Below are 27,271 nucleotides of genomic sequence, written 5' to 3' on the forward strand. Positions count from 1 at the left end.
AAAAATCTTGCCATTCTCTTAGACAAAGGATTTTTTTTCTACATTTTGTTGTCAAAATCCTTTTCCCGTCTGCTATGGGGGCAAACCAACCTCCTAACCAGGACGTTTCATTCATGGATAAAGCTTTTATTGGAACTTACTGTAACAAGCTAAGGGTTGGGGGCAGATTTTTCTCCCAGTGAAATCAGCAACAAAACTCCCATTGATCTCCCTGTGGGCTGAGTTGAGCCTCTCCTGACAATGGGGAGATTTTTAGAGGAGTTATGATGGCCGTGGACAAGGTCTTGTTGCTTTGCCCTTTCAAAAGAGAACTGTTTCTGGTGGAGGAACAATCAGAATATTTGTCTCTTTAAATGAATGGTTCTTAGAGCCTGCACTGAGAGGCAGTCTCCCTCTCTGCGGCTGTGAGGCTACTCAGAGCCTCCAATAAATCAGCATGCAGGAACCGAGAGCTCTGTCCTTGAAGAGATGCACAGTGACCTTGCTTATGCTTACTCTGGAGGAATAACCAGGGGAAATATAGGAGCCCAAATAGTGAGTGGTCTATGACTAAAGGCACTGCATTCTGCATGCAAATGCTACGGTACCAAAGGCACGGTACGGACGGCACGCTGCTACACAAAATGCAGCTTTCCTGCTAGTCTGACCAGATTGCTGCTGTTGTTTTTTGCAGGGGACTGAATGAAATCCTCATGATTGTTACATGCTTGTTCAATAATAGCACACCCCAGTCACGTCTTCTTGCAAGCACATTTCGTTGGAATCACTGAGCAGAAGCAAAGAAGAGCTGACGACTATGTGTTTCCAACGCGGGTTGCCGGAGCCCTGTGTTTGCCATTGGCTGCAGTTTTCTGGTTTATTTGCAGCTTCCCCCATCTGGAATATGAAAATGGGATTGAAGTAGATAATTGCTAGCAGCGGGTTTTCAAGAGAGGCTTAGAGGGAACAGAATGCTTCTTGCACAGCACAGGCTGCCTGCGCTGAAAGAGCTCTGAGAGATGATTTTAGATGTTACCCACGTCTGAATCTCCTGGAAACTTTACCGTGGAAGCAAGCCATTGCACACAATCCTGGAGCTAACATCCAAAAGGGGCAAGGAAGGGGCAGCAGGGCCGAACAATGGAATACCTTGTCCTTGGATTGCTCAGAGAAAAGCCAGCGAGCGTTCCCCTCCGCTTCCCAGCAAAAAGGGCATGAAGGTGACAATGAACTGAATTTTACCCAGCAGAGCTTCAGTGGCTTTTCGTAAGGATGGGATACACTGACCCTTCGTCAAGCAGGGATTTGCTGGGAAACAGAACTTTGTTCTTCATATTCATCTGCGCCTTTGCCGTGGTCACCTTGCTGCAGCAGATCCTCTATGGGAGAAACTATCTCAAAAGGTAAGGGGGGATTTGAGGGAACAGGAAAAGTTGTCTGATGGGGCTGAATGGAGACAGAGATCCAGCCATACCATTATACCGGTTCAAACCACTTCTTGGTGGTGTGCTGACAATATTAATCTCTTGTCAATCTGGGAAGATGCATCCGGCATCTGTAATGTCTGTTAGATTATTAATAAAGGAGAATGTTAGGCAGAATATAACAATTTGTGTGTTTCTTAGATTGTGTTCTAGTCCTCAGCTGTTGTAAAAATCTGGGTCTTACTTAAGCTAGACTGACTTGTACCATCTGAGCATTTGCCCCGGTCAGACCCTGCCAGATAGGCTTTTCACCCTATGTAAGTTCCAGCTGAAATAGCTTGAGAGGTTGAATTAAGGCAGCATGCTCGTTGCCTAAACTTTAATGTGTTTAGAAACAAACATGCCGATGCAATTCCTAAAATCAAAGTGGCTATATTAGTGTTCCAAATAACAGAGAGAGCACTTTATTTTTTCACTGCTGTATTCTCATGAATTACTGCTGAGACTGCTTTGTTGTAGAGCACATCAGTCCTTGATCTGAAAATGGTACTTCTCTTTTTTACAGCAAACACCAGTGGGGATCTTCAAGTGTTTAACCTTGACCCATGCAGAGTTTATTTTGCTTAAATCTAGTTTGAGGTGTTACAGCTTGTATGATTTTATAAAGGGGAATATTTCTCTTACATGCTTTGAGGTAAGTGGGTTTCAGTAGTGTAGGCAGCTGCTGTGGAATTTTTTATTGGAATTTAGCTGCATTTTGCCAGAAGAGATCAATGGTTTGGTTCTTTCCTGGTTTGCAACTCATGTGGTTGTTTGCCTTGTGCCAAGAGCAAGCAAAATGTTGACAAATCAGCAAATGTTTCTTGCTGGGGGGGAACAGCAAGCATAATATTAATACGTATAGACAGGAGTGTTGTAGTTTATCCACAGAGCAATTTGTGTGCCTTGCTTAGCAGTGAGGCCTTGGCTGGGGGACTCTGTCTGGTTTTGGGCACCTCATTTCCAGCAAGATGTGACTCAGTTGGAAGGAGCCAAAGGAAAGCAGCAAGAATAAGCAGAGGTGTAGAACACCTGTGTTTGGCTTGGAGAAAATTGAGGGGAGATATGACAACTGTCTTGACACACCCAGACTATTTCTGCCAAGAGGAAGGTAATAAACACATCCCTGTGAAGACTCACGAGGTGACAAGAAGTCATGGGCTTAAGTTGCAGCAGGAAAAATTTGGCTTTAACTGTGAAGGGAAACTTTTAAAGAATAAGGCTACCTGAAGAGGTATAAAATCTCCATCTTTGGGGGCTTCAGGAACCTGTTAGGTAGACAAGGGTAGTACCGAGCTGCCTTGGTGTTGAGAGGATGACTTTATGACCAGTTCAGGTCTCATCTTGCCTTATTTTCTCAGTTTCTCCTATTTGTGCTAGAGGCCTTGCAGCCCTACCAATACTTGCTTTTCTAACTTGAAATGACTGCAACAGGATTACAGCAATGAAAAGTAAATCCAAAGTATAGATTGAAATGAAAAATAGCAAAGTAAAGATAAAATGGTGAGAAGATGCAACTAAAACTCTTCCACTGAGTGATGTCTGTGGCCAGTCTCTGTCCTGCCTCGTGCCCAGGGAGCCTCTCCTGTCATCAGCGGGCTGCAGGGAATGCAAAAAAGGGTGATGTCCAATTCCCAGGCTTGCTAGGAGAAAGTCTGATTCTGAGCACTCTGCCATCAAAGGGGCTCAAGCAGGGAGATGTGCGTACGTTTTGACACTTTGACTAGAAAATACTGTTTATTTAATTTTTTTATTCCAGCTTGTAATGATTTGTTTCTTTTCCTTTTTTTTTTATCACATGAAAGAGTCTCAAAGAGGGTTCCCCCCGACTCAGTGCAGAGAAAAAGCACTTTGACTCCTTTCTGCTGGGAAGTGGTAGTTCCCATCTTTCATGGAAATAAAAAAGCAGGATGTGGCAGTCTCAGGCTGTCAGTTATTAATGATAGAAAGGTGATTTAGCTTACATCGTTACCATAATATTATCATGAAGGTACTTTTTCACTTTTTCTTTCCCTCTCTCACTCTCATGCCCTGTAGTATGTTATGGTGACCATTCCCGGGCAGTTTGATTGCCAGTCCGCTCCGTGCAGGGGTAGCTGTAACCTTTAATTAGTCTTTTCTTTCACAAACCTCCGGTGTTAAGTCCCCTGTTAGAAGCTGATGCCGGCTGTGAGGTTCCTTGGACACGTTACAGCTTGCACCTCCAGGGACCACGGTGGAGCTGGTGGTTTTGGAGAGCATCCTTGCAGAGGGGAAGTGGGATATTTATAGCTTTGGTGCCGCTTGCCAAGCTGGAGCCTGGGGACGCTGCCTAAACCTAAAGCCATTTATTTACTCACTAGGATTCAACATACTGCTTGTTTTATGATAGCCTTTGCTTGCATCCCAACATCTGCAACAGTAACAGGCCTCTGGGCCTCTTCCCAAGGCAGTGGGAAAAAATTCCCTAGTGTATTTAGAGAAACCTGAAAATTGCCCTAAAGTACTATTCCAGTAAATGTACAATGCTTTTAAGCCTAAATATAACACAGGGCTAGCGTTTGTCTCTGCAAGAAGATGGTGGAAATGGGTAAAGGCCAGCAAGGCAGGGGGAATCTGACCTAAAACAAGCAGCTTGGGCACAACGCAGGGGACAGCATAGACTAGAGACTGGTCCCAATAAGTGGTGTGGACAAAGGCACCCTTTTCTGGGAGAAAGATGGGAAAGTTAGCTCTATGGCTGTAAGCTGTGCCATGCCACTTGCCCTTACAAGCAGGGAATGGGCTGGTTTTATTGCCATAAAAACCCGCCTGAAGCTCTCCATGGAGGGTGCCATGGAGGCTCGTGGTCCTGCGTTTGCTCACGGCCATGCTCCCAAAGCCTGGCTGTGGGGATGGCAGGACTGCAGGCGGGAGAGCATGCTCCAGGAAATAAACTCTGCTCGGTGAAATTTGATAAGGGGCCCAGCCTCTGGTCAAGTCCTCTCTTTCCCCTTAATGAGATATTAATGAGTTCCTGGCATTGCTGGAAGAAGGGGAGAATATAGAGATTGAATTTCTAGGTATTCACACAATTTTCACCCACCATATAATGTTCTCTGCTCCTTCCCCTGTTGTTTTGTACCGTGTCACTGGAAAGCAGAATCCTGCCCACCTTTTTTTTCCCTTTTTCAGTTTTCCCCCAAGTGGGATGGATGTGGGTGCTCTCAGCAAGGCCAGTGCCTCATCCCCGTAGTAGCAGCTAAAGTCCTAACGAGAGAGTTAAACTGCAAGCTGGAAAATGACATCGGGAAACTCTGGTCTCTGTAGCTTCTGATCCTGAGTAAAAAGGATGATGAAATGAGATATAATTAAGGGACTTTAATACGGATCTCTGGGGTGATTATTTTTATTTTAGGATTAATGTGATGATTAAAAATCCACTGCATTGATCTGCTAAAGTAGGTTAAACGCTGTGGACTTCTGCTTAAATCCAGAGCTGCTGCTTGCTTTTGTATTGACTCATCTTTCCAATGTTCGGCTTTCAGCTGAATTTTCTTTTGAATCAGATGCTCAGCTGAGGGCTGGCCTTTTTTTGTGAGCTTTTGTTTGGCCAGCAGGGAATAATCCTGGATTACATCAGGAAACTGCCAGTACAGTAAAAAATGTTGAAACGGTCCCTGTCTTCATCTCCCAACCTGTAGCATAGGAGAGATCAATAGGACGGTCCTTGCCTGCTTTGGCAAGGGAAAAATATCAGAGCAATACTTTGCTATATACCAATATTCTATTGACAGGGAATTCACTAAATACTGTTCTTTTAACAGCCTGATTTCTGCACAGGGTGAGAGTCAGCTGAAGAAGGGAATCTGCTCCTTTAAAACTTTTGTTTTTTTTCAGCCGAGTGAGGAGAACACATTTTCAAAGCTATTAAAGGCTTTAAACAAAGATTACCCTGGGGTCTGTCAGAGCGGGCACTACAATAACTCAGAGAATCACACAGCAGGAAACAGCAAACCTTCCCATGCAGGCAGCCTGCATTATTTGAAAGCTTTACATCTCTTAAATGAGAATAAAACATCACTCCTATGTGTGTGTACCCTATAATTAATATCAGACTTGAGGTTATACCACCATTTTGGTATTTCTGAAGCAGCTTTTATCCAACAGTTGCAAATCAATCCCCAGACATCTTTACCCCTTTCCTTACCCGCATAAGAAAGATAGCTTATGATCATTTTTTGCACAGCATGGGCAAATAAGGAATAAACTCACAGAGAATAAACCTAGACTACACCTTGAGAGATCTTTTAGTCTGTACCATGCTATAAAACAAGATCATATCTTACTTATACCAGCGACAGCAGTAGTTGTGATGTGGGTACAGAGGCTGCATGTGGCCTGAGTTGTATTTTGTCCTAGGCTGGGCTCTTGAGGAACTACAGCCAGCTCATGTCAGTTGAGAGCTCCTGCCCCATACCTGGCATGTGCTCCTCTGGCCTGTTCATAACACCCTGTGAAGATGTTAACCGTAACCTAAGACCATCTATTCCAGTGTTAAAAGTCTCTTTCCATTTAAATATTTTTCCCAAGAGACGTAAGCTGAAGGTCACCTAGTGAGTCATCTCTCAACACACAGCTCTGTGCCCCCTCCATTTCTAACCAGAGTGAAATATTATCCCAGCGAAATGACATGCGACCCGTGAGTCACCTTGCTGAATCCCTGATGGGGCTGCAGAGCAGGTCTTGGTTTCGGTCGGTTTTCTTCAGAGGAGAAGAGCACTGGAAACTTCAGGAGACAGCAAAGTCTTGAAGCTATATACACCAATATGTGTATATATGGCATATGGCCATCACCTTAAAGTGACCAGATCTAGTCTAGCATAATAGGAGAAGCTGAGAATCCAGCCATGCTGTTCTTGCTACAGGGTATTCCCAAGTGCATTTCAAGGGGATGGGAACTGGGGAGCTGGCATCCCCATCGTGCCTAACTAACCTTGCAAAGACAAGGAGCTGAACCAGCTCCCCGACAGGTCAGAGGAGCACTGGAGCCTGTGCTGGGGGAGAGATGGCAATGGGATGGAGGGGGCAGAACAGACAGGCAGCTGGTAGATTAACTCAGCTGCCTGCAAAGTCATCCCCCGCTGGTCATCCCATTCCCTTTCTCATTGCTGCTGTTGGTTGCTTTATGTAATGCTCCTGTCTCCCCACATCAAATAAAAGGGGAGAGCTCACAAGCACGTGGCATGTGAATTAAAGCTCTGCAAAACTTTGCAAACAATCACAGCTCCATCACAGGCTGCAACAGAGACTTTTATTGTGAAAAGTGTCCCAAAGCCAAATTCTTACCTTCTGCTACTTGGAGTTGTTTTCTGACTCATAACTTTCATTTGCTTTTAAAGGAAAGCATCAAGTGGCTGAAGTTTTAGTACCAGAGCATGAAGGTATGTTATTTCCTCTCGTGAGCTCCCTGGCAGTGCTCTCTATGGCTCTGGTGTAGAAAACAGGCAGGGTTTGAATCCCTGCTCCCTCTAGACTTGCTTTATTTCTAGCATTGCTGAGTTGCACCTCTGCTGTTAAGATGGCAAAAACACTTGCTGATCTAGTCTGTGAATTGCCAGTCCTTCTCCATTTCCCAGATGACAGTAAATTAAGGTAATGGAAGTCAGTTATTTCAATATTTTACATGTGCAAATTGCATTATTCTGAGTGTGTCATTCCCCGGTGTGTTACACCACGGTCCTTCCTGAGCTCAAACCCTGGGCGATGTGAGTCACTACAGAGTGACCTACAGACGCTTGCCCCTTTCGCTGTGGCTGTGGCCACCCGGCAGTCCCTAATCCAATTCCCACAAGTCCACCCTGCACAGGAGTCGTTGGTTTGCCTAGGGTTTGAATCATGTTGGGCTGTAGGAGCTCTTCAGAAGCTTCTTGCCCTGGAGTGGTGAATTATAGGTGTCCCGTTTACCAGCCAAAAGGTGGCCATTACCCTCGCTGATTAGTACAGAGACAATTAAATCCTAATTCATGTAATACCCAGTAGCAGCTTGCTTCAGTCTCTAACTTTGTTCTGTGGGGATCTAGGCCTACTTCTGTCCATGCAAACAGCTCTTTTTGAATATTTGGCTGAATATCTAGGCTGACTCCGCTTTCTGCACTTTACACAGATCTGTTGCCTCTGTATGACAAAGTAATGGTTGAGTTTTGCCAACGCCCAGCATTCAACAGCTGTGAATCAAAGCCCTTTCATCCAAAGTGGTTTAAACCCTGTGGCATTTCTTTCAAAAACATCTCTGTTATAATCTGCCATCAACATGTTTTATGTCGTTTTGAAAAAATTAGCTGCATGCCCTCTACATGTATGGGCAGGTACAAAGTTCAGTCTTATCTATGTTTGTAGACAGCCAAATCCAGAAGCCAGTCTTCTTGTTGTGAGTGGGGCTACACCCATGTCCCCCACAACCCCAGCTGTGAGCGATCACATCCGTGACCGCTGACCTCTGTGGCCAGTGTTGCAGACCTCCTGGTAATTGTCTTTTATTTTTGACCTCATTGGAGCTTCCTGATCGTTCTTACACTTGCTGAATTTGGTTCAGACATAATCGCTGTGTAAAGCTTTGTATTTTCTTACTTTTGCTGTGCCTCATTCTTACCCTTGATTGCTTTTTAATTTCATTTCTCATTTTTTAATTCAAGTGTATTCATTGCTCAGCAGTCCATGCCTCCCTCAGGCAAACTGCGGACTTAACCTCTCATTTCTTTGAGGCATCCTTGGCCTCCCGTTGCTTGCATCCATTTTGCTTTTTCATCAGCCCCACAGATAGTCACTGTCCTTCCATGTCCTCTTTATTTAGTTAGTTTTACGCTTTAGTTCTCATGATGAAAACCTTAAAAGCAATCTCTGTCACTGATGGTTTCATCTCACTTTCCATAAGAACAAATATAACCAAGGCTAGGCTTTTCACAGTCCCAGCTGAAAATCTTGGGCAGTCAACAGTTTGGAGGGCTTGCACAAATGGTAGGAGGAGATTGCGCCCTCCACTTCTATGCGTGGAGAGAGGGAATATTGCCTACTCCCGTGGCTGATACTGCATACAGAGACATTGACTCTAAATGGCATTTTGCTCATTGTCTTCAGCATGAGTCCTCGGTGCAATTGGGACTCTGTGTGTATGATTACACAGAAGAATATAGTGCAGTGTAGGGACACTTGACCTGGTGCTAAATATATTAGTTTTGGAAACATGAGATGCAAAGCAATTAGCTCACTCAGATCTCTAATGCTATGATGAGATTGCTTGTGGTACCCATGCTGCGTCAAGTATCTTTGCACTGAGCTACTGTCTCAAATGTCAGAATTTGCTGGTATCTTAAAATACTTGGGATTTCCTGTGAGCCTCTGTGCTTGAGGCTTGATTGGCCTTTTTTCTTGAAAAGTTCACAACCTGCCTCAATGTCAATTCATTCTGTTGTGGGCCTTGTGCTGCGCCTAATTATTACAAATAATAATATTTTAATTATGAATAATTATTACAAATAGAATTGATACAGATTATCTATTACTCCTTGGATGTTTATCTTCCAGCCACAGATGAGAAAAGGAAAGATTGTATTGTTTTGAAAGGCATCCTTTGATGACCTTGATGTCCTAGTCAACACTTTGTCCCGTTTAAGCAGACTAGTTGAATGTTGGTGTTGAGTCTATTTTATCTTTCTTGGGAAGTGATTTTAGATCAGGTTTTTTAGACGTTGCATGTGAATATCTGATACAAGGTTTAACCCAAATGTGAAATGTGCTACATGAAACAAAACCTTTTTTCTGTATAATAGTGGTTATAATCCAGAAGCTTCCCACCCATGTTTCCAATTTTGCTCTTTGTGCTAGTCAAAATATACTCCTCCACCACTTTATTACTACAATTTCCCTTTAATGTGTAGAGCCAAGCTTGTCCCTGCTATAATACTGTATGGCCAAGCGTGTGGTGTAACCAGACGTGCCCATTTCCCACATCCTCCATCCATATTTTGCTTTTCCTGGGACCCATATTATTTCATTTCTTCCTTTTGTTGTGAATATACCATTCCTGCTCTCCCACATACTTTCATACATTTTCAAAGCCTTTTCTAAGGGTTTTCTCCCAATAAGATAGCAAGCAATCAGCTCAGCAGTCACCCACTGTCAGTCAACTTGCAAAGCCATAGGTCATTAGGGCAAAGATTGGTCTCTTAATGCAATGAGCAGAAGTAGGTATGTGTATGTATCCAGACTAAAACTTGCATTTTGCTAATTTTACTGGAGAAATAAGTATTTTTCTAAACTGGACTGGTCAGATTCAGCTCTGCTTCCACTGAATGCAAACCTGAGTTTTAGTATGGACTCACATAAGAAGGAGAGCATCCTGCTCAAGTACACGACTTGGCCCCAGAAATGTTTTATTTCTTTGTGCTGTACCTGGTAGGGTTATGCCCATGGACTCTCCACTGAAAGAGGCCGATGCACGTGTGGTATTTTTCTGGCATTATAGCACAGGTGAATTGGACCTGGACTGCTACAGGCAGATTTACGTTTCTTTCTTTCATCTGTGCTGTGTCTTTCTAGATTGCTGTGCCTTGAATATTTATTTCAAAATGGATTGGAGTGTTTGAGGTGATATTAAATTATTCAAGTAAGCATTTGCCTTTCTCTTGTCATCTAACTTCATTGTCTTCAGGGACTGAGTCTGTCCCTTTTGTCAGGAAAGGGGAGTTTTTGGACACAGAAGCTAGTCTGTCTTGACTCTGCTGGGTTGGGTTTGATCTCAGCATCTCATTGTTACCTAGGGGATGCTTTACCCCTTTCAAGCCCCTCTGATGTCTTTTCAAGTGCAGTGTAAATAAACTTGCTGTTTCTGGCCTGCATGAAAAAAACCTGGATCCTTGTTTTTTCTCCAAAACTCCTCTTATTGTTATCTCTGTGGGCTCCTATGCTTGTCTTCATTTGTGCAGCAGTCTGTCACATGGGAGACTTCCTGATATTCCCCTTTCTTACCCAACCGCCTCTTACTCTCTGATCCAGTTTAGTGAGTGCTTTCAATCACTCTCATCTGCAGGTCATTCATGCATACCACTGTTTTTGTTTTATTTTCCATACACCCTGTGGACACAGTGAGTCGTATTTGCCTTATTTTGCAGAAAGAAGGAACTTCAGCAAGATTAACCATCTGACTTCCCTATACCTCTGTGGCATCCCTGTTAGTAGGCTAGGGGCATCACTTTCCATTTTCAAAGAGAGTAGCGTGATCATTTAACACTGAAGTCTTAGTTCCTCCTCTCAAGGGCACAAGAATTATGAAACAGGGAAACTGAGGTACAGTGAAAGTAAGTGATTTTCCACTGACTTTGGGAAGCCTATACATAGCCTGGACTGTCTGTTTGTCAGGGCAGGGACTGTATATGGCTTCTGTGTTTGGGTAGTTTGTAACAGTGTAGTGCAGCACCATGACCAGGCCTGTAGAAATATGATTATAAAATTTTTAATGATGTATACAGAATTAATGTATATACTATTAGCTTATAACTTAAACAGGAGCTGGAGTCACAAAAGCTGGGCTTGCTGTCACCTCCTAATGGCCTCTTTGCTAGGGAGAATCCATATAGAGAAGGAATATGAGAACTGCTAGAAAGAAAGAGCAGGAAAAGTGAAGACAAATAAGAGAGGGACCTCAGAAAGAAAATGAAGTAATTTGCCTTGCTCTTGGGGACATTTGTATCTTCCTTTCGCGCCTTCAAAGAAGGAGTCTACAGACTCCTCTGCTTCCCCTTGCTTGACCATCTGTGGTAGGCCAGCAAGCTGAGTCAGATTTTGGCTTAGCTTCACCAATATAAAATGACATTGGTTTCTGTCTGTTTTTGCTTGCTTTTGGGTTTAGTCTGCCTCTGGTAGATGCAGGATGGGGGTAGTGGTAGCTGTCACCTTGAAAGATGAGTGGAAATAGCCTACTGGCTGCGATTAAATGAGATGAGCTGGTGTTTTTTGGGGAATGGGTTGGCACTGGAGTGGCAGGTGCTCTTCCATGCCCTCTGCTCGCACCACCTGCATGATGTCCCTGTTGCCACTCAGTCCTTGTTACCCGTAGGTGCTGATCACTCTGTTACTCAGCCACTTGCAGCAAACTGCTCTTATGCCTTGAAAGCATGTAGATCTCTCCTGAAAAAATTCTGCTGCGTTCATGGTCATGGCCTGCTCTCTGGTTAGAGCCCAGACAGGACCGCCAGCTGTGCTTAAAGTCTTTTGGGTCTTCTCCATTTATTAGCAGTAGAATAGCTCCCTTTTAAAAGCCTTGCCTTCTTGTCTGAGCTGAATTTTCACCTTGCCTTCGCACTTTAGAAAGGTAATGAGACACCCCTGAGGTGGGATCTCAGTGTGACGGCAGCACAGATACGAAGCTTCTTGCTGGAATCTATCCACTTGTTCATTCTCACCTTATCGTTCAAAAACCTCATAATTGTTTGGCATCCTCTGCTATTAAAACTTCTGCTTGTGCAGGAGTTGTTTCTTGTTTGGATTGCGGCAACAGGCTTTTTGCTTTGCTTCCTGCTGCTTCTTGACAGCCGGTCTTGACAAACCCTTCAGAATTGCTGCTGCTTTGTTAATTTTCTGGTTTTTTCACCCCCTCCTGCTATTCTTACATTACGCCGGTGTTTATTTGACCACATACTGATTCAACATTTACAGTTACCAATTAGGATCAAAATATGCTTTGACACTTACCTGAAGCTCAAGGTCTTTATTGCTGAGACATCCAACTTAATGGAGTTTTTCTAACGCAAGGCACAACATTGCTCATACTCTTATTTGTTAGGGGTAAGTCCCGTGATTAATGACGTCCATAAACCTTGATGAGAAATTTGCTCACAGTGAATGGGCAAAACATAGCATCTCTGCACTAAGAGTGTTTCTGGTTATTACATCTTTTATAAAGTCTTCCCTTGTCATCATCAGCACCACACACTGGGGAAACGTACTAATTTTAGAAGGAAATAACATTAGGGCAAATTGAGCAAATGGTGGAGTTCCACCATTGGTAATCATGGATAATGATCCCAGGCCTAAAATTAGCTTTTCTTTTTCTTTAAACCCTTTGACATGAACTGTCTAAATTACATAGGAGACCTCTATGTCTAAGTCATTTCCTCTGCTTTCCTTCCCTTCTTTTAATCTTTCCTTACCCTCTTTGTTCTGCTGCTTTTCCTCTTCCTTTTCTGTGTTCCCATCCTGCAGGTGCTTTTCTATTGCAATTCTGATTCACAGAAGCTTAATTTACCTCTTCTTTGTTTACCTGTTAAAAGGTAGTTAGTGCTGAGAGGGAACGTGTTAGAATTTGACTACCTTAATATGCCAAAGAAATGTACTGATGGAGCCGTTCATGTCTCTGTTCTATTTTCTCAGGCTGTTTGCAAATTTGGCCAGACAGCTTGTGTGAACACTTACGACTCACAACTGAGAGGATTAGAAAATTTTGTATTTTTAAAATTGAAATCTCCCAACTCAAGGTTGATTGCAATCAATGGTAGAACTCTCAGTAATCTTGTTAGGAACAGAATTAATTCAGGTCAGTGTTTTTAAATGTCTCGTCCTTGATTTCTACTCAGTCCTAATGCTACAAACCATTATTCATGGGAGTTGTTCTTACTAGGAGGAGGAGGTTTATTGTACCATCACTCCAGAAAATGCAGTGCAGCAGCTTGGTCTCAGTCTTGCAGATTCACAGTGAGACACACAGTCCTACGAGTTGTGTAATGTTTCTTCAGTGGTGTGTTTTGTGTATATCTAAGTCTATGTGTTGTTAACCTCTTGAGTACCTGTTCGTTGGAAGAAGAGCGCTGTGTGGTCCCCTTTTCCTGTCTGGTTCAGGGTCGGGCACTTAGCTTGCTCCTGACCCTAAGCTCAGCTCACAACTTTGTACTTCGTCCTTACCATGCAGAAGTGTCACACCCAGACCCTTGCCTGCCCTTGTTAGATATTTTTGTACCTCAATTAGATCCCCCTTTCTGCCATTTCAAAGCTAAGTATTTTAAGCTGTTCATCATAAGACATATCTACCATTCCTCAGTGTTAGTCTTCCTGATCTCCTCTTGGATCTTACCCAAAATGTGCATGTCCTCCTTTAAACTTGGTGCCTCAGCTGCAGGACACGCTGTTCCCCAAAAAAGGCTTGATGAGAGGAAGGCATTAAGAAGTGGTTCTATAATTTCTTTTGCTTTATGGACAGATTCCCCCCCTCCGCCTTTGAGCGTTTACTTAGCTTTCCTTCCAGCTGTTACATGTGGAGTGAAGATGTACAAAGGGAAAGGACTTTACTGAATGTTTTAATTCTTCATTTCATCTGCCTGAATATTGGCTATGCTTTAGGAGAGTTTACCTCTGAAGGACACACCAACACCAGCTGTTTATCTAGATTAATGCTCTCTGTTTCAGTTTGCAAGTAAATATCTACGCCCAAAATATCTAATTTAAATCCAATTAAAAAGTACAATTCCAACTTGGTTTTCGCACACTTCTACTCTCTCTCCCCATGTGTCATTTAGTGCTGCCCTTAGCAATTAAAACATATTTTTAAGGTCATATATTTAGATGCAGTTGACAAAGACATACACATTCAAAAGAAACATGTTTCCATACCAGTTACAGTGTGGCAAAAAAAATGTGTTAGACTGTGGTACATGGGAGAGAATCACAAGTGTTTATTTCAACAAGCCTAAAAGTGAAGGTGTCTTAGTAAAAGTGAGAATTTTCTCATATTTTCTTCACACCAATATTCTACTCGGAAGTCGTACCTTGGGCAGCCTCAGCTGATTGAAAACTGTCAGAGCAGCATAGAAGGTATGGGACTCCCTGACAAGCCATAGCACTGCATTACCCTATAGCCATGATAGCATAACCTATACACCCTTTGATGTGATTCTCCAAATTGATCATCAAAGTAGCTCTCTCCAAGCTGAATGTAAGATGTAAGTGTGCGATATCACCTCATTTTGCTTATGGCAATCAGGATGGTCTCTTCCACTTGTTCTGATTTTTTGGAAAACAGGAGAATCGCATCGATGTATTTAATTAAGAAGTAATCAGAACGGGTCTCCTATGAGCAAAAATTTGGCTTCTATATTTGAAATGTTCCCATTTTTATACTTAAAAAGTTTTTCTTTGAAAAAGCAAAATTTGTCCACTGGAGAACATGCAAGAAATGAAAATGCATTTGAGAGATTCAGAGGAAGCTTTTTCAATATTTTCATAGTGCTTTTCTCCCACCTTTTGTGGTGGGAGGCAGCTTGGGAGGGGAGGGGGCAGTTTAGGAGGCTAGCTCTTTCCTCAGTTCAGAGTGTTGAAATGGCTCCCTACCTTCTTCAGAATTCCTTCTCCCTCAAAATGCCTTTACCAAAAAGTCTGTTTTCAATTAAAAAAACCCCAGCAAACAGAAAGATTAAAAGGCGCAAGACATACAAGAATAGGCTTCTTAAATTCTTTCAAAATATCTTGGGTTTAGGTCAGAAAAAACGTTTGTGGTGACATGCACTGCACTTCGCTCGGGTGGTGGGATCCTTCTGTCATGCGTGCCCACACTACAAGCAACTCCGGGCTCCCTGTACTGCTGATGGGGGAAGAGTTTGGGGGATGGATCAGTTCACCCTAGGGTGAAGGCCAGCCTTTGATCAGGTGAATCGTTCCCTAAACTAGCTGTACTAAGCCAATCTCTATTGATTTTTAAGAACGAAGACAATTAGCTCATGTGGAAATGTCTGCACTGCAGATACTTGAAGTGAGTTAGACAAGGTTGTCTTAAAACAACTATGACAACAAGAAGTTATGTGCACACATTTCCACAATGCAGAACAAATAAACTCCTACTATAGGTCTTTGGAGCTGTTTAGAGCTACTCCCCTTCTCTGCTGCAGGAAGCAAAGAGGCCTTATTTTAACGCCCCGTGTTGTTCCTTCTTAATTTCCTATGCTTATTACTGCTGCCAATTAGACTAGAGGATGGATGTGGTCTGAGAGATTCTCCAGTCCTTGTCATAAGTCTGTTGACCAAGAAAACTAGCGGGGTCCTGGATGCCCTTTCTTTCGGGCAAAGCAGGCTGGCAGATTGCTTGCTGGCTGTCCCCGCACAGCCCAGGCGGGAAGTTAACTTTCAGTATTGGCAGCACCAAATGTTCACAACTCAGCTGCCAGGTTCTGAAATCATGAAATTGGGTTAAAATGGAGAAGATTAAAAATAACAATCTGCGAGATTCTTTTTCGTTGACTTCTGAGCTAAGGGAAGGATCTGACTTGTGTTGTGAAATGTTTCTTCAGACCCAGCTTTTTTAAATACATGTGAGATTTCTACCCAGCTATAGGTGGAGTTTCCAGAAGACTGCAGGCATCATGGGTCTTGGAATGAATTTGTGAAAGTTTGGAAAACAGGGAGTTGTGATGATTGTGATATGCTTTGGCTTAAAAAATGTCGTCTTCTCAAATAGGGAAAAGAAGCAATATAGTGTGACTTCTCTAAGTCATGAAATGACAAATCCTTTGCTAGCATGGCCAACAAATCAGACGAAGGACCCAATGCCCACCACATTTAACAACTACTGTAGATGTAAAATTGAAGTTTGGAGGGTTTACTTCTTCGGCCCTGCAGTTTTCCACATGAGTCTCCAGCTTTTTGCACTTGCGTCTCTGGGAATGAAATTTCCACCTTGCTCCACACATATGTATGTTGTTTGTGGCCTTCCAATTTGGTTGGGGAGTCTGGTGTTGTTTTCAGCCAAGGACTTGAAGAGTCATGGGAAGTGAAAATTAATTGTTTCCACTAGTAAGATGATGTCTTGTGGTTCTTCGTATCTTTTTATTGTTTTTGATGAATGTGTCATAGTCACATTTCTGTGTTAAGAAAAAGGACATGAGAACTCATGCTGATAGACTTAACCTAATACATGATATCAAATATCAACTGCCTCGTTTTTTTGCTAGAGGGCTGCAGTTTAGCTGGCAGAATGGAGAGGAATTGGCAAATTGGACCGGCACCTTTAATTTCACGGATGGCGGAGCAGTGAAGAGTGGCAGTGACACAGGCATCAGGTACCAACACCCGAGGGAATGACTACAGAGATCTCTCTCTCTTTGTATGAACCACAAATGTGAGCACAGGCTGTATGAAAAATGAGATTTGCAGTTTGCTTTGGCTGCTCGGTACTGCTCCCCATGGCACAGAAGATGCCAGGGATGCCCAAGTGCTGTGCTGTTTTACCCCTTCAAGGCCTTGGGGCCATTTTGGAATATGCCATAAGCATCCATGCAGTACACAGGAGGATGACTTCTGTGTCCTGGCCTCTCCTGTTTCCATTCTCCCACCAATGCTATCTGTCAATATGTGGCAGTGCGGGAGAGTGGGACTTGGGTGGGCAATGTCCCAACATGACAGTATTGATGCATGCAAAGCACACTGGAGAATCTGGCCCAAGGCTTTCTTTATAATAGAATATGTATTCTAAGAAAACACAGTTTAATTTGAAATCTTTCCAGGGCCTAGTCGGGGAAAAGTATTTCCCTCATTTACACTATTTTGAAAATGTAAGAAGCACTGATGTGCCACTGCACATTTTGTACTTATTAATTTGTAGTAGGATCCTTTTGACTGACATGTATCTGAAGGGTCATGACGAGCCATGTGCGTAGTCAGGAAACTGGCTGCAGTCGTGCCTAAAGAGCTCCGTGGCTATTGCAGGCCATCTGCATAAATCCGGGTACAGGCATAGGGCGAATATGTGGGGTATCTTCCTGGAACCTCAGCTGCAGTGGTTAAAAATCCTGAGTCATGTGTAGTATCAAGTTCAATAAGTAGCAGGGTAATCTTAGGAAGACTGTAGGTTAAATTAAGACAATTAAAAGAAGCTTACATTTAATAGCTACGTATAAATAAAACTCTCTTCGGATAAATTACATATTTTGTTTAAACTATCATCACAGTATATTTTGGTAACCATGCGCCCCTACAGCTGTGGAGCTGATAGCATTTCAAAGGCAAGCGGAAGTACAGAGTCTGACCTGCCAAAAATCATCCAGTCTCACTGAACCACAGCAATGCTGCAATTACCGTTATGGCTCTTCACTGTAAGGTGATCCTGTATGAGTGCTACCCGCCGCTCGGCTGGTTTAACTGGTCAAGGTTCTTTATAAAAAGAACCAGCTTAAGCTGCAGTTTTTCGCTCAGAGCAAGGGAAAAATGGTTCATTCTATGTGTGCATGTATGTATGTATGTATGTGTGTGTGTGTATCTGTCTGTCTGTCTATCTCTACTTTTGTTGCCTTTTTTGTGTATGCATCTATAGTCTGTACATGCAAAGTCTTCAGTTTAGGCACTTGGCATATAAAAGAACTGAATGTGGCACAAAGACAGATATCTTCTTGAAGACATGAGGGAATTAATAAATATAGATTTCCCCCTCTAGGCACCCTTGACAGAGACAATTGAACCATCATTGATTGCAGGACGGGGAACCAAAACCCTTGACTGCAAAATACATACTAGTTGTGAAGCACTGAACGACAGTACTATTCTCAATCTGTTTAGCCCCTTCAAAGATAACGAGGTTCAGGATGATGCAAGTGTTTTTTATACAAACAGGCTCAAACTGCACAAGTTAGGTATAAATTTCAAAGGTTGTAATATCAATAAAAGATGCAAATTTCAAAGTCTGTGTCATGTTAATGAATGTGGAGCTGAAAGATGAGGATTTTGAGTTAGGGATAAGTCTAGCTGCAACATATATTGCACATAAGTGTGTTATGGACATTATTTATCCATTTGTCTAGTGTCTGAAAGCTGAGAATACAGCAAAATAAAAAAGAACTGTATAAATGTGGAGGTGAGACTGGAGGTGAGACTGTGTGGTGAATAACTGCAGACCTATGTCATAAATTGTTCACTGTTTACCTTTGATCACCTTTCTTACTGTGTTATCATTAGACATTATCACCTCCTCGTGAAAGGTTTGGTGTTTAAAGATATTAATTGAAATAAATATTAATAGGCTTTTCATTAGCTTATATCATTTATGTATCTATGTGTATATAGATACATGTTTATTCATACATATGTGGTATCAACCCATGTATATTCTATAACTACTCTTTATCTTTTAATCATGTAACTTAATACATGGTGTAAAGACGTTGACAACTCATTCTGTAGGAGTGATTTATTAGATGAAAATGAAGGACTTCCAAAGCAAAGGCACACTGAGAGACTAAGTGCATTAGAATTGCAAGACAGCCAGGCTTCACGAGAGTAGTGGCCATATCAAAACCAATGAACAGTGAAGATTAAACATTGCATGGAAAGGATCAGGTAGGACAGAAACGAAGAATGTCATGTTATCTGATTTCAGTAGAAACTGATTCAGACCTTAACTAACGTATGAAGTTAAAGCATGGCTTGCAATTGGAATGTTTTTTACTGTCCAGGGGAGTTCATTACACAGTTTCGGAAAATGAGCCCTACTCTGATTGCAGACAGCTCCGCTGTGCTGGTGTAACCAAGCTAACCAAGGCTTTTCATCCCAGTGTGTAAGACACTTCTTCAGATTGCGTAGAACCAGTCCATGGAGATAAAAGCTAATATCATGAGCTCGGCTCAGTATGTGGTACAACTGAGAGTGTGGATCATGTTTGTGGCATCTGATATTGCTGTAGGTAGATGCCTGACAGAGATCTCTATTTGCTGGGGCTTTTTGGGTGCCAAAAGCTTCATTTTGATGCATATTGCATTGCTGCAGGTCTTCTAGGTAGCAAAGAAGTTGTGAATACTTGCAAGGAGCAAAAGTGAAACACTCAACAACTCCCCAAAGCCAGAGGGATGTGTACTTTCAACTGAAGGAGGATTAGATGGGCTGCAGGCTCTTTGAAACCCTCACTCAGATGCAATGTCAACCAATTGTCAAATACTGGCTTATTTTTGGTTCTTACATATCAGCCATTGCTCAGATTTCTACATTCTGCTTTTTGTCTTGTGCTAAGTATTCTAAATCTTACAACAACCTTGTGGGGAATTGGTAAAGGGTTCTATCTGATGCTGGTTATGAGAAGTAATATATGAGACGACTTCCTGGAGCCCTGTTTCCTCTGTTCTCCTTTTAATATGTTTTGCAACTTACTGGGGTTGTGAGTCTTCATGCTTAAAGCATTTTTCATTGCCAAGAAGCTGCCTTAATGACGTGATGATCTATCTGCCATATTAGCTGGATTATGGTGTTCTCTGCTACCTTCAGTCCATCTGAGCTGAAAATAAGGTTCAAAGTAGGACTTAGGTGGTGAGACCACAGAAGCCTTTGATGGGCGAGAGGAGACGTGAGCTTTATACTTTTGGGCCTGTCAATTTTTACACTGAATTCTCCAGTATGACAAATCTGGAGCTTTGTCCCCAGTGGCTACAAAATAGAAAGTATAATCAATTGGATTCCTCAAATACACATTTTACAAGAATGAATGTAAGGGCTTGAGACATCAGAGGTCATTGGCCAGGACAGCAGCTGAGGATGTTCCTTAAGTCATAGTGCTGAACTTCTCATACAAAGATACTAAAATCTTGAGAAGCACAAGGAAAAAAAAAAAAAAAAGCCATTGCTTGCAATGATTGATAAACTAAAATGTGTTTTTGGAGATGTTATCGATGTGTAAGTGTTGTCATGTGTTTTGTTATGCCTCCGAGGTGGTCATATGGTTAACAACATCAGCAGCTTATTTCAATCAGAGTGATGGGAATGGGCTTGATTAAAACAGCCAAACAGCAGTTTACTAAAAATTGGAAGAGTTCTGAAATGACATGAGTAAAATAGGACTCCCTGCAGCATACCCCACTGCTGCTTGTCAGGAGCGAGTGTTGTTTTGGTACAGTGACTGTGAAAGAAAAGAAACACCAAAGTGTCCCTGAAACTAGAATTCAATATACTCTCCAATAAATCATTCTGGGGGTGACACGTTGTACAGTGGGAAAACTTCTAAACGAAGGTGCGTGGCAGTCTGTGTGAGAGAAGACCCAGGAAGCACAGGGGGTAGTGGTGTTGATTCAGAAGTACGGTCTGCAAGGCGGGCTTATCCCAGGTGGGTGAACGAACTGCAGGAGGTAGCCTGGACTTTGCTGTGTCATTTAAGGCTCTTTCTGCTGTAGCTCCTGCTGTTACACCCACAGCTGTTGCAGTAGAGCTGTATTGGGTAGCATATTAGACTGAAATTTTGGAGAGACTTGGCTCCCAAATAAATGGACAGGTGAGAAGGGAACAACGTGGCATTGGCTGGAGTGGATGTTTGGTCAATTCACACTGCTGATGTGGCACTGGACAGCAGAGCCAAGCAATCCCAAATGGTCTGTGTGTTGAGACATGAAGACAGGAGATCAAAATCAGAATGGCAGTGAGCAGCCAGTGCCGGTTTGCCAGGAGCTTTCATAGTCGTGATGAAAAACATATCCTCGGGGTATCACAGCTATCATCTTAACTCTACAGATGTGTAAGCTGTCTGTGAAGTCATGGGACCAGATCAAATAAGGAATCCAGAAAAGGAGCACCTCTGAGATATGACATGCGCTTTTCTAAGGTTACTTGGGAGGTACACAGAGCTATCAATGAACTGCTTTTGAAGGACAGAAATATAAAAGCCACTCCTCTTCTGTGGAAGATCAAACTTACGAATTTAGGGCTGGTTCGTGGAAGCACTTTTGGTTTTTTTGAAGTAAAAATCTTTAATTCGGAAGATAGGCAGGGTATCTTAGGAAAGTACCCTTGTCTTGGTGGATGGACGTTTCTGATGCCATCTATTATCAAAACCCAGAAAAAACTTGTGACACTGTAAGGAGACAAATCTAGCCAAACATTTCGAAATATCCTAGGTGGAAGATCAGGAGGTTCATGAGTTAATATCTTTTAACCTCAGTTACATGAATCTCTTGGGAAGCATGAGTCCCTGTACAAGAATTCCAGCTCCTGACTTCTGTTTGTTTATTCTGGTTCTTCTAGAAAGAAAACCAGCCTTGAACTAAAGATGCCATTTCTATCTTCAGCTTGCAGGCATCGGATACAATTTTTCCTTCCTTGCTATGCTGTATTGAAAAACCTCCTGCTACTAGCAGTTGCTTCCTTGTGCAGTGTCTCCCTACTCAGTCGCCATATGTTTAGATTAAGCTTCCTACGCCTCTCATACTTTTTGGAACCCAAATCATTTCTGCAGGTCATTTCGTAACTCTTGCCAGTATCTCAAACCCTCAGACTTGAAATATTAGAATGGGGTGCAGTAATTCAGAAGAGCTGCTACCACATAATGTATACAAAGATGTATGACCATTTTCTCTTGCTTATATTTTCTTTTTTTTTTATATGACACAGTTTATAATGACACATTTTGTTCCCAGCTACAGCCACATACTGAAAGTTCATGATCAGTTAGACATCTACTACATCTAGTGGCATTAGATATGAAGGTGGTAAAAGATTTAAACCAGTTAATGCCGGTGACATTGGCATCAGCAGGTGGTAGCCAGGAGGAATGTGAACCATCTTTTTTTATATTTGTTTTCCCCAAGGAGAAGGTAGTCAAATAGTTTCACCAACCCATATAGGAGAAGACTATTGCTTCTCCAGCCTCCTCCTTCATGCCCACAGCACCTTCTCTCTCAGTTCAGTCTTTCAAGCACCATCCTGTTGTGGACAAGTCAACTCAGGCTCTCAAATGGCAGAAACAACACATGCAGCAATGTGATTTTTTGTGCCACAGCCCTAGTGAAGTGTAAATTAATCTAAGGGCATCAAACACTTCTGCTTCACTTGCCAATTCTCAGAGCAGGGGTGTCTCATTTAACATCAGTACGTCCACAGGTGTTTTCTTTTGCAAGGTGTAGTATGAAAGGTCATTATGATTTCCACCAACTTCAGAGGCTGCTCTTGTTCGTGGTGGTAATCGTGTAGTCTAGGCAGTGTCTATGAGAGCAGAGCCCAAGGTCCCCATTCCTACCTGCCACGGACTTACCTGTCAATCAGCCTCTACATCGGCTTTATCTGCTAAACAGGGATCGTGCCTTCCGAACGGGGTCAAAGTAATCTTAGGAGAATATGCCGTGCGAAGTGGTAGGATGCACTCTTTGAGGGAACAAGATCGCTGTATTGTTGTCAGGCCCTTAAACCTTTTGACCAAATCTTGTAGTTTTTGATGTTGTCCCATAGAAATATTAATAGAAGCAAAAGCTACCAGGATTTGGTGGCTCACTCCCAATGGACTCTCTGATGAAGTCAACACCTAGTTTGCTCTGCTCTGGATGAGTTTTCCAGAGCCCCTATAGCCATGATATGTTCCACCTCAACAGTATTTTTGCTACATGTGTATGAAGATCCCATGCCAGCCCTGCCAGATGAACGTGAGTACCTGTGTGCTTTGGGGAGTGCGATCTGGCACACTTGCAATGTTCCTGAGTAGGGAAGGTGAATCTAGATCCAAGGTTGGCCATGGATCTGCCCATACTGATGAGTGCAGGCACTACTAATTGGACAGTTCTCTTAGTAAGTATTTAGTAGAAGCCTGCAAGGCTTGGTTCATTTATTCTCATTTCTTAGTCACTGGATAATGTAGAATTTTGGAAGATCTTTGTTTTTCCTGCAGGGTTGGTGCAGGAAATCCGTCCTGCGATACTCTGCTCTCTTGCAGCGTAAGTGCTGCAGCCTCACTGCAAACAGTGCAGTGCAGGAATGAGCGAAATGGGAAGGTGGCTCGTGCAGGAGAAAATGGTCTTGTTTGAAAGAATGCCTGACAATTACACTCAATTCTATTTTAAAACCTTTGTGCAATGTATCAGACAAATCAGTGCCTCAATCCAAGAGTCACCTGAAGGCAGGATTGAAGTCTCAGGCTTTTTAATTCATGTAGCATGATCAAGAAAAGCTTACTGTTGATCAAAGCAGGAGCAGCCCAACTGCAGATGATCAAAGACCTAGGAGTTAGCTGGTGTACTGGGAAACCAGTACACCAGAAATCTGCCTCTCCCTAGCAAGCTCAGTAAGCTGCTCAGCTGGAGGTGAGGTTGCAATGGGAGACATGAAGGTTAGAAAAGAAGAAAGTCTCAGTTAGTCAAAAATGGAAAATTACAGAGTGAATAGCATCTCATTTCTGGGCATTCAGTACTGACAGCCATAAAAAAAGAGTCCTCTCTGAGCACTTGCAGCTTTTGTGGTGTTCAGATACAGGATTTGATCTGGAAAAATGTTGTAGATTTGAAAGCTACAATTGACTTGAATGGACATAGAGCAGTGAGTCGTGTGTAGTGCCTGGTACCCTGGGAAAATGCAGTCCTGCGTGCAACTGTGCTGTTTGTTGTGATCTGGTTGTAGTTGTGTTCCCTATTGTAAAGAACCATGAATTCTCGTGTTGGTTTTCCCGTAGGCTTGCGACCTTTGAGGGGTAAAAATTATTTAGATTTCAGCAGGGGAAGCGAAGGCAATGCAGGGAGAGGACATTCTGGCGGTGACATATCAACTCTGTTTTATGGATATGAAACATGACTGTCATTCTTGTAAAGCTGAAACACAGCCCTTTTCCGTAGGAAAAAGAGTAGCATAGTCAGGTTTGTCACTTGTCACTAATCAAGAGCATAAATCAAAATAAACTGCACTACACCCTTGCTTCTTAGCTGGATATCAGACTGAGGAAGATGATGGGGAGGACAGTTTCCATTTGTGCTAATTAAGCTTTCTGACAGGCAAATGCATCTTCATTCACAGGGAACTACATGGTTTAGAGTGGGAGTTAATAGGCAGAAGCAGCACTCAGAGCCCAGGGAGGGGTTGAGACTGATGCTTCCTCTGGGAGGGTGCGGGGCAGCTGGTCTCCAAACTCTCCCAGCAGGACCAGACCCTGCCGAGCGGAGGAGCTGGGTTTAAAGGACATCCGCGGGGGTTGAAGGAACCCATGTTCCTTGTGCTAGAGCCTGGTGTTGTGCAGAAGCTGTATTCTGGGAAAGTACAATGTGAAGCACTTTTGCGGGAAGGGGTTGGCCGGTGCTCCAGGGAGCTGCCTCTACTAATTTGCCTCGGTGTCTGTAGCAGGAGGGGGATTGCTGTGAAGCAAATAAATAGCATGAACACTCCTGGGAGAAAGAGAGGAAACTTTCTTTTTTTAGTCTATTGACCAGATACTGTCTTGCAAATTCCTTAATGCTGTTGTAGCATCATTAATGCTTGCATCCTAAGTGCTGCAGCATCAGTAGCATTAACACTAAGGAGGCTTAGTGTCTGGCTGTCTGCTTCAGATGTGGTTCAGGGCTTATGAATGACAGCCCAGATGATGATTATTCAGTGGCTCAGGCACACTGAGTTAATTTCAATCGAGCTCACCCCGTGGCCAGTAGCATCTTCTCCCCACTTGGTGCAGAAGTGACACCGCCGTTGGTGTCACCTGCCTTTGCTGCAGGAGGCACGTGTCCCATTGGCAGTGTGTCATCCAGCCTGTTTCACGGGTCCTCCCTCTGCACTTCCACGAAGAGCCAAATGGTGAATTTGACACTCCCAGTGACTCTGCTGGAAAAGCTGGAGCTATTGTGAGAGTTAGAGACTTGCAGGACAGCCCTGTGCTTGTCGAAGCTGTAAGCTAATGGAATAACTCTCCTACAAATGCAATGCTGCCTCATGGATTTCCTTTCAGATCCAGAAGTGGTTTATTTTTTACTTAATCCTTTCCTCCTTACCCTTCTGCCTCTTTGGTAACACATCCTTTTTCATTTCTGTTTTTTGTTTGTGGATTTGGGTAAACAGGCAATGATCAAAGGGAATCTCTGGGACTCAGGAAGTTTCACCTCTGTTACATAAAATGACATCTTTGTCTCCAGTGCCGTGGGCTGAAGCCAGCTTTCCCCCACTGTGGCATTCCCACGTGATAGCATGTGCTGTTTGACATCTGAGCTGCAGTTCTCTAACTTAGCAGCAGAGCCAGAAGTGTGCAGGAAAGATAAAAATACATGTTAATCTAGATTTTTGCCATTCTTATCTGTCCTGAGGCACATACAAGGTACTGAAACCCAGTGTTAGATGAAAGGCGAGGATGAGGCTGATAGCCATTGCTATCCCCCTTACGCCCAAAGAGGTAGGAGTGGTGTGTAACGTGCTGAGTGTTGCGTGGGGTTGTACACCTGCCTCTAGCTATTGTGTAGGACATGCACATTCAGGGTCCCAGCCTTGTCTGACTCAAAGAACCAAAGTAAAGAATGGATACCGCAAAATACAGTAAGAAAAGTTAGTATTGCAGGAGGACGAAAAAGTTGTCTGGACTGGTAGCCAGAGGGGACTCCTTCACCCCTATAAAATTCTGTGGCCAGCAAGAAGTCCTATGGTGTTGGCTCCACAGAGAGAAATTTCAGTTTAGTTTTGGAAACTTACCTGGAGTACATCCACACAGGGCTTTGGCCTGGTGCAACCAGGTGAGCTCTTTATCCAGTTTCAGTTGGAGCAGCTTTCAAAATACACAAGTTGCTCAGCTCGAGCTCAACAAGGCAAGCATGCAGGAGATGTGCCAGTGCAATGGATTTCAGCTACTCCTTAGTAAAGGCTGAATGTCCAGGTGAACAATTGAGTTGGAAGGAGAGCCCAAGCCTTTTGATGAGAGACCAGATGAAGGTTCATGTTACATGAACTTCATCTCCCTTCTGGAGGCTGAGAAAGTCTTTTCCCAGATTTGTCACTGATTATGGAGCGCTTTAAATACATAATTTCCTCTACAAAACTCATAAAAATATAATTGTTGCCTTGAAGACTATGCAAACACATTTCCAAAGTCACATTTTTTAAAGATTGCTGAGCTATTGTTTGTTTCTGACAGTAATCAGTTTACTTCTTTATTAGGAATTTATGATGTTCTCCTGCCACCTTCTAGGCATGGCCTTCTTCCTTCAAGTCTCCAGCTTTGTGTCTCTCACTGGATCACAGAAATGATTGGTTTGGCATTTGACAAAGCTGAGGCGGTGAAAACCTCAGGGAGGGGTGAAGGAGACACATCCTAAAGCAACATTTGACAGGATAGAAACATTCCCAGTTGGTAGCAGATTGCTTTGGGAAACTCTTGGGCTTTTTCCAGTCGCATACTATAGTCCCTTTCTCCCTTCTATAGGTTTCTCTCTTCCCCGCTTTATCAGATTGATTTCTGGATGTACCTACAAGGCAAAATTCAGAAGCTGTTTTTAGTTGCTTCTGGCCTTTGGAGGCCCTGTTGGAGATACCTGGAGATGTTGTTTTCCAGACACTCTTCCTTCCTACAGTTCCCCTGGGAGGTGTGAACACTTAGCACTTCTCCAGAACAGATCAGTTTTGGATCCCCCAAAATTTTTATATTAATAAACATGAACTACTAAGGAAACTAACAAGGCTTTCCTTCTTAAGTATTATATATTCAGACCTGAACAGACATTCAGGTCAAACATGAATTTTGATGTTATTTTAAAATGACACAAAACCAAAATATTACATTTCCAACGATGGTTTAAATAAAGCTCTTCCAGGAATCTTGTGTTTTTCTTTCATATTGAAAATTCAAAAGATAGTTTGGAGTTACAGCCTCATGAGTTCTGAGATTGTAAAGGATCCATCAAAATAACTTGCTCTAGCCTTGGTCATAATACCTATTCCTTCCAGGTTGTCTCCCTGTATTTCTTCATTATGCTCATAACTGCTGTATGGGTATGCGCAGTTCTTAGGTATTAGATTTTAATACAGACTTCTAATGATAAGTGGCGAAACTGATACAGAGCTTGGTTTAAACCCTAAATCTTTTCTGTCATTTCAATACAGTCTCACTGAATTCACTGGACAGCCTGGGCTTTCTCTGGCC

The 27,271-nt window shown here is 42.8% G+C and overlaps 1 protein-coding gene across 2 annotated transcripts in view; it reads left to right on the forward strand.

Annotated features, from left to right (window-relative positions):
- The first annotated feature begins 792 nt into the window (after positions 1-792).
- LOC143172768 (alpha-2,8-sialyltransferase 8E) overlaps positions 793-27,271 on the forward strand; it is a 48,669-nt gene continuing 22,190 nt past the window's right edge. The window contains exons 1-2 of one of the 2 annotated variants that reach the window (XM_076362519.1): positions 793-1,382; positions 16,391-16,498. In XM_076362519.1, coding sequence (XP_076218634.1) covers positions 1,252-1,382; positions 16,391-16,498 — 239 coding nt within the window. In that variant the 5' untranslated portion in view covers positions 793-1,251. The remainder of the gene's footprint in view (positions 1,383-16,390; positions 16,499-27,271) is intronic. The other variant, XM_076362520.1, reaches the window with a different exon arrangement.

Source organism: Aptenodytes patagonicus, chromosome Z (assembly GCF_965638725.1).
Source record: "Aptenodytes patagonicus chromosome Z, bAptPat1.pri.cur, whole genome shotgun sequence".
Lineage (NCBI taxonomy): Eukaryota > Metazoa > Chordata > Aves > Sphenisciformes > Spheniscidae > Aptenodytes > Aptenodytes patagonicus.